The sequence below is a fragment of the Trypanosoma theileri genome (assembly GCF_002087225.1).
Source record: "Trypanosoma theileri isolate Edinburgh chromosome Unknown TM35_Tth_25_V1, whole genome shotgun sequence".
In the NCBI taxonomy this organism is placed as follows: Eukaryota; Euglenozoa; class Kinetoplastea; order Trypanosomatida; family Trypanosomatidae; genus Trypanosoma; species Trypanosoma theileri.
In genome coordinates, this window is record NW_021639867.1 from 215,434 (window position 1) to 222,903 (window position 7,470).

General features: G+C 43.3%; 3 protein-coding genes across 3 annotated transcripts; all 3 read right to left on the reverse strand.

Annotated features, from left to right (window-relative positions):
• Positions 1-285: 285 nt before the first annotated feature.
• Positions 286-1,566, reverse strand: TM35_000251720 (uncharacterized protein; the record flags this gene model as incomplete). The annotated part of the gene is made up of 1 exon (XM_029027763.1): positions 286-1,566. One exon carries the CDS (start codon positions 1,564-1,566, stop codon positions 286-288), a length of 1,281 nt encoding a protein of 426 aa, XP_028880942.1.
• Positions 1,567-2,137: 571 nt separating this feature from the next.
• Positions 2,138-2,806, reverse strand: TM35_000251730 (putative surface protease GP63; the record flags this gene model as incomplete). Its single annotated transcript, XM_029027764.1, has 1 exon — positions 2,138-2,806. The coding sequence occupies one exon, from the start codon at positions 2,804-2,806 to the stop codon at positions 2,138-2,140; it is 669 nt and encodes a 222-aa protein (XP_028880943.1).
• A 1,828-nt stretch (positions 2,807-4,634) lies between these two features.
• TM35_000251740 (endonuclease G, mitochondrial) lies at positions 4,635-6,047 on the reverse strand (the record flags this gene model as incomplete). The annotated part of the gene is made up of 1 exon (XM_029027765.1): positions 4,635-6,047. The coding sequence occupies one exon, from the start codon at positions 6,045-6,047 to the stop codon at positions 4,635-4,637; it is 1,413 nt and encodes a 470-aa protein (XP_028880944.1).
• Between the last annotated feature and the right edge of the window lie 1,423 nt (positions 6,048-7,470).

Genomic DNA, 7,470 nt, shown 5'->3' on the forward strand with positions numbered 1-7,470 from the left:
CGCACACACATCACCAGGCGGGCACAGTATATGGTGGCAAAACAGAGACCAGTCAATAATGCCAACAAACAAACAAAGAGGACACTCCCTTACATAATAATGGTTTGTCATGTGATGAGTGCCATAGGGAGTCCAATAGATTTGTTCAGTAAAAAATGCAAACATGAGATTTATCGAACTGAAAAAAGGAACATCAAAATTCAATAAAAAGAACAGTTTCCTTACAATGCATCCATATCCACTCAAATAAATATTAACTGTGCAACTGTGTCATGGGAACACCGCTTAGCAAACGAGAGTGCAACCCAACACACATAACAGAATCAACAATAAGGGACTCTGCACCAATGCAGGACTGTGGTGGCTGTTGTCATTCTTCTTAGCCGCTTCTGCTTTTTTTCTCGCCTCTTCCGCTGCCCGTTCCAGCTGTTCTTTTTCCTTTCTCTCCAATGCTTCTCTAGCCTTTTGAGCCTTTTCCTCTGCATCCCTCCTCTCTTGATCTTGTTTAGTCTTTTCTTCTTGGGCTCTTTTTTCATCGGCTTTTCTCTTCTCCGCTTCTTCTTCTGCTGCTGCTTTTTTCTTCCTATCCAATTCTTCTTGAGCCATTCTCTCCTGCTCCCTAGCCCGTCTCTTTTGCTCTTCCAGTTCCGCTTCCCTTTCTTTTGCCTCTTTTTCCGCGAGTAACCTCTGTTCAGCTTGTGCTTTCTCCAGTGCTGCCTGTTTCTTCTTTTGTTCTTCTTCCTCCTTCGCTTTTACGATTGCCTGTGCTTCTTCTTCCCACTCAACATCCAGCCTCGCCTTTACGGTAGACTCCCTCGGAACCGTTGCATTGTGTGTTCTGGCTTCCTTAATTTGTTCCACAACATCACCGCTAACTCCCTCGAGTTCTTTCATCGCACGCTCCGCTCTCTCTTGATGCTGCTTGACAACCCGCGTGCACGAAGAACTCCGTTTAGAAGCAACGGCGAGTTCACCCATGACGTCAGACAATACCTTATGCGTTTTGTTGCTTTCCTCAACCAGTTCTATTCTCTCTGGCGTCCTGTATTTTTCTTCTGCGCCTTTAATCACACTTACGTAGTGCTTTCGTGCCCCGTCCTTATTCTCCATCTCTTGTCGCCATTCCTCAAGGATATAGGAACATTGTATATTTACTACCGCAGTTTCTGCCAGTATTGCCTTCGTCTCGTTTACTGTTTCTTGAGTCTTCTGCATCGCTTTTTTGGCCTTTTCCACGAGATCATCATCACCGGTCCCCTGATCTTTGGTTATCACACCACCTCCCAGTTTTTTCTTTATTTCCGTAACAAGACTATGAGTGCCATCGGCAACACTCTTGGTGGGAGAAATTCTTCCATTGCATGACTCCTCTTCCTTCTTCCATACCGTCACACACCCCCTTCCCTTCCCCAAAAGTTCGTCTGCCTTCTTCACCCATTTTTTTAATTCCCCCTCCGCATTCTCAACAGTACTCTGACCGTCGGTTGCATGTGCCACACACACACAACACTGCAGAAGTACCAACAGGTACACCACACCACGCAGTTGGACGAACATCGTTGTCATGAATGTCACTGTGAGTTGCCTGGGTCTGTGGTAACAAGGAAGAAGAGGAAAAGGAGAAAAGAGACGCACATTTAACACACACGGCAGTGGGTACACATCAACACACAAAGAAAGAGAGGACACACCACAACAGCAATCAAACAACAACCCAATGAGGGGAACACAACAATAAACCACTCACCCAATAAAACACACCCAGAGTTACACAAATATTGAAACAACACCTTGAATTTAGAAGAAGTGGAAAACAAATGGTATCAAAACAATATTGAATAAACGTCTCTACACACACTCCAATATCTTACTCGGTATTCATACACAGAAAGTGTGTCTGTATTCTCATCACAATAAAATCATTACCAGGCAGTTTGAACAACAAAAACACAGTGTACGCCTGGCAACATACAAAAACAATACCACAAATCATCAGCAAAACAAAGAGACTGTATAATAATCAACACACTTCCAAACGGAAAAAGAAAAGAAACCAATGCATCACCATAATATTTATACCAACACCACAATTGGAATCTAAAACCCACTCACTCACAACCATAACAAAAATGACTGCCTACATCACTGTAATGCCATGCCACTCTTTACAAACAGAGGCAACNTTAGGGGACATCAAATCATCCTTCAAGGTACGCTGCTCCCAGTGTGAAAGACCCAACCCATCAATAAACTCGCTCTTCAACTCCAGTCCAAAGACGTCTTGACATCCGAAATGCTTCTTTGCCTCGTCCATCACCCTCGTAGTATTTATGACTATCACTCTAGGTTTCTCCCGTACACCAATAAGTGAAGACGTCATGTTCCGTTTGAGAAAGTTATGGATGCTAAAACCAAGAGCATGTGCAATCTCATGTGCAACTGCACGAACATATAATTCTGTGGCATCTATATAGGTGGGACTCAGGTTGATAGCAGCAAGAATAGGGCGTCCATCATCCAAAAATGCACAGGGACTTGCCCACCCCAATAACCATGACTGCACAGTGTTGATGTAGAGATATAAATCGGCACCCTTCAGCCCAGTGGTGTGGTGTTCCTCAGGGATGTTAAATTTATCGCAGTACCCTATGTTCTTCCTTGGCACCACAATGGTACCTGTCACCGGAACAACAGAGAGACGATCCCTGTGCAGTTTAATTGCTGCGGGAATGACTCGCTCCAGAAGGATCCTCTTCTTTCTTACCGTCAGTACACCGTTATCATCACAATGTACCGTATTCATCATCTGATCAACAAGAGTTTGCCCATGGGTTGTACAGTGTTTTCTCGGGTTCTCCATGTCCTTCGCAAAGGTCTCGATGCGGATCGGCGCCCAGGTCTTGTTATCGTCACCCGTGGCATTCTTGTTTTCGTCGTCCGTGTCAGTCTTGTTACCGTCGCCCGTGCCAGTCTGCTTATCGTCGACCGTGTCAGTCTGGTCTTCGTCGCCCGTTTCAGTGCTGTTACCGTCGACCGTGCCAGTCTGGTTTTTGTCGCCCTTGTCAGTCTTGTTATCATCGACCGTGCCAGTCTGGTTATCGTTGCCCTTGTCAGCATTGTTACCGTCGTCCGTTTCAGTCCTGTTAACGTCGCCCGTGTCACTCTGGTTTTCGTCGACCGTGCTAGCATTGTTAACGTCGACCGTGCTAGGATTGTTACCGTCGACCGTGGCAGTCTGCTTATCGTCACCCGTGCCAGTCTGCTTATCGTCGACTCTGTCAGCCTTGTTATCGTCTTCCTTGTCAGACTTGTTAACGTCGACCGTGTCAGTCAGGTTTTCGTCGCCCATGTCAGTCCTGTTTTTCTCGACCGTGACAGTCCCGCTATTCTCGCTCTTGTCAGTCTGCTTACCGTCGCCCGTGGCAGCATTGTTTTCGTCGCCCGTGTCAGTGACGCCATTAGGGTCGGCACTAACGGTGTATGCCTGCACGCCGCTCTGCCCCCTAAGAGGCGTATTCCGCACCACCACCACCTGCCTGTTCACCTGTCTTACCTTCTCGTGCATAAAGCGGGGGAGAGTACTGGCGAGGCACCCGGCGGTACAACTCAGCAGAAGCAACAGCAGCAGCAGTGTGAGCACCGGGGTGTGCGGGGAATAGCAGCGCACCAGGGCGCGCGCGTACGAATTGTGCATAACTCTGTATTTACTGAGAAGCTTGCAAAGACTGTGTGGAGAGTGAAGAAAAAAGAAAGAGGAAAGGAGGAAAAGAAGAGTGACACGCCAGCTGTCGAGTGGTACACAGAACACAATACACAACCCAACACACATACACAAACACTATGGACAAGGAGAGTTGGAGGGGCAGCAGAAAGAGGCAGCTGCAGCGCAAATACTCTGCCAGAAGCCGTCAAAGCAGTCCTTCAATGCCACCTCAATCGACCATGGTCACCAACACCATCACAGCATCAGAGTGAATATAGGTACTAGAGTAGATCACTCCAGTGTTTGTTGTTTTCATTTTTGCTGGAAACTACCAGAAGAGGCATGCAAAATGGTAAAGGAGCCCATGTGGGAAAAGTTGTCTCTTCTTATGCAGTTTGGGAGCTGTCGTGTATCCATTTTCTACTTACGACGGAGTATCGTGGGGCTATATTGTTTTTAGTAAGATATGAGGGTGCAGGAGAAGCAATGTCCTGATGTGTTAATCGTTTACTTAAATTTGATATTTTACCATGAATTTAATTTTTTCTCAGTTGTTGTTCTGGTGTGTTTTTTTGTGGGGGTGGGGGGTGGATGGTTGTGGTGTTGTGCTGAGAGAGAAATGTTTTCGTATTGTTAAGTGCAAAATGGCATGATGGAAACGGGACATAGTGTGTATTGTTATTGAGGAAGGCAATAAAAATCATGTTTTTTTTTTTTTTTTCTTTCTTCCCATGATTCATGTATTTGCGTGCGACTTGAATCACACACATCCTACCGTTGTGGAAATTCTTATGTTGATTTTCATGAAATCTTTTATTGCGGGAGATGTGAAAAAAGTTAAAAGGAGTTTTTTCCTGGTGTACTCACGTAAACAAGTGTACCCGTTAGTATTGTCCTATTTTTTGTTTTTTTTTCTGCTTTTATCTTAAACTCACAACTCTGATTGTCCTAGCAGCTCTTTCCTGCGTTCGTCATATTCTTTTACAACAGCGGCATCTAATGCTAGGTTTTCTTTATTCTTGCCCCAATATTCTTTTGCTTCTTGTACTTGTGCTTGTGGGTTTGAATTTTTTTGTTGACGTTGTTGCTCCTCAATTATTGTTAAAAGTACCTCTTGTAGTTCCGGCTCTGATTGCGCCGCACGCAGCCGGGCCACATTTCTGTATGTTTGAAAAAGTGCCACTGTGCGTGCTTCACATTGAAAACGTCTACAAATATTTGGCAACGGGTCTAAAACTTGTGGATGGGTATTATTGTTGACCTTCCTTCTCCATGATGTCGCTGATCTCACAGTATCTGTAGAGATAACGTTTGGAAAGAATTGCAATCCCGTCTTGTGCTCAATTTCACGCACAGGGACTTGATAAGATACAAGTGGCCGCTCCACAACGATAGGTTCATTTGGCATTAAAAATGCCGCAATTTCGTGACTGCCATCCCCCCGTTCACCAAGGAGTACTTTAAACAAATGTGTTGGTACCGCTACATCATGCTTACCAACGAGTTCGTAGCACACCACCTTTCGTGTGTTACTCGCGTTATTATCACTATTGTTATTTTCTGTGTGAATAGGAGTTATGGGAGATGAAGGACGGGAATCATCCCATCCCCATGAACGGGGTTCACCATGTACGAGACGTGGATGAAAAAGAGGTCCAGTGACTACCCACAATCCACCCTCGTAGTGCCGCCGCAATTTCCGTGTGAGATTCTCCAGTCGAAGCCAATCAACAGCATTCATTGTCATATCCTGCGGTACAATATTAGCATTCATGTTAAACGTTTGGGCCATTTCATCAGCAGTACGTTTGTGGAACTGCGCAGCGGCAAGGTGTCCTCGACTCAAACCTCGAGTGTATTGTTGTTGTTGTTCTTGTTTACCACCACTGTAGTCATCAGGGAGAACTCGAAATGGTTCTGGTACGGTTGGGTCTGCAAAGAATTTCATTCCCTCTCGTCGTACCGCCTTTGGATCCTCTTCCTTTTCTTTTTCCTTATCATCTCTGTTTGTGGGGTCTATTGGGGGGATGTACTCCAGTACCCAATTAGGCACCCGCCGTTCATAGTTGAGACTCGCAATAAATCCATCAAACACACGCACCCTCTCATCTGAGGGAAGACCTTTACTCATCATCTTCTGCGCAGCTGGAGAAAGCTGTGATGTATTCAGTGATTCATTGTGATAAACAGCAACGGAGTTTTCCTCTTGCTGTTGCTGGAGTTGACCTCTACTGCCGCTGTTGTTGATATTGCTATTACGCTGTGTTAGCATTCCAACAGCTCCACCGAAGAGAGCAGCGCTGAGGAGTGCAAAGGCACGCCCCACCGCAGCATAGGACGACATTTCATTCAATGTACCACTGCCCACTTCCTAAAAGAAATAAAACACACGCTAAAGATATTAACAATAAGATACAATAAATCAAGAAAAAGTGGAAAGTATAAGTGGAAGTAAGAGTTAATTCATCAAGCCATTAAAGTAGAGCCTATGGAAGCCAACATCATAGGCTATTGTGCAGGTAGGAGTATTTGTATTGAAGAAAAGCAGGTTTTTTTCTTTTTTTTTTATAGAGGGAAGAATACCAACCAGGAATATGCGAATGAAGTAGGAAAAGAACGAAACAAAACGAAAAAAAAAATAAAAACAAAGAAAAAAATGAGGAAAAGGAATTGCGCACAAACTCGTGCTACTATATATATATATGTCCTTCTGCTTCTGTTTTTCCTTACTGGGGTATTGCGGTGGCTGTATTTTTACAAGCCAAATCAAAAAAAAAAAAATGGAGAGGAAAGCTATAAGAAGAAAAGGAGAAAACGATAGTAGGAGAGGAATCACGAAGACCTATTTTTTTTTTTTTTTTGATTTCCTTCCCCCATTCTCTCTCTCCCTCCGTACACTTGTATATATGTATGTATGTACAACTGTACAGCATCTTACTTCTTCTCCTCTCCCTCAACACATATACAGATAAATAAATAAATAAATAAATACACACACACACACACATATATATTTACACACACAAGGAATGGACAAACTACAAATGTATATAATTACACTTGCTGTCTTGAGGTGTGATAGACCCTACACCTTTACTTACATCCCCTTCTACATATATTTACGATGGACACCTCTTCTTTTTTTCAGTTGTTTTTTTTTTTCTTTTCTTTTCTTTTCCTTCTCAACCTCCACCCTTTACTTTCATTTTGTCTATTTCTTTCCTCGGCGTCTCTTCCACTACCTGTGTTCAAATTCCCTCCTCCTTCCATTTTCTAAAATATTTCAACCGTTTCTAAGTTTTCGCAATTGTTTTTTTTTTTTTTGCTTTTTCTTCTCTGTTCCAACCGCTTCCCTTTAATTTTCTTTTCTTTTTTTCTTTCTTCTGTTTGTACAGGTTTCTCCTATTATTACAGCCAGGGTGTAGAATACAGTGATGAACTCCTTCCCACGCTTCTTTACCTCCTGTTATGTTATTACACCTCCAGCAGGAGAACCTTTTTTCCCACTCAATAATATTAATAATAATGTTAATAATATTAATGTTAATAATAATATTAGTAATATTAATAATATTAAAAGAAAAACAAACGCACATAAACATTAAAATTAAGAAAGAAAGAAAGAAAACAACAATGAAAGCCCGTATCTGTAAGAACCGTAAAACGTTTGCCAAGTTGTAATACTTTATTCTTTCTTTTTTTTTTTCCTATTCTCACTTCTGTACTCCGCTGGGAATACAAGCAAGAAGATTGGGGGTGGGGAGGGC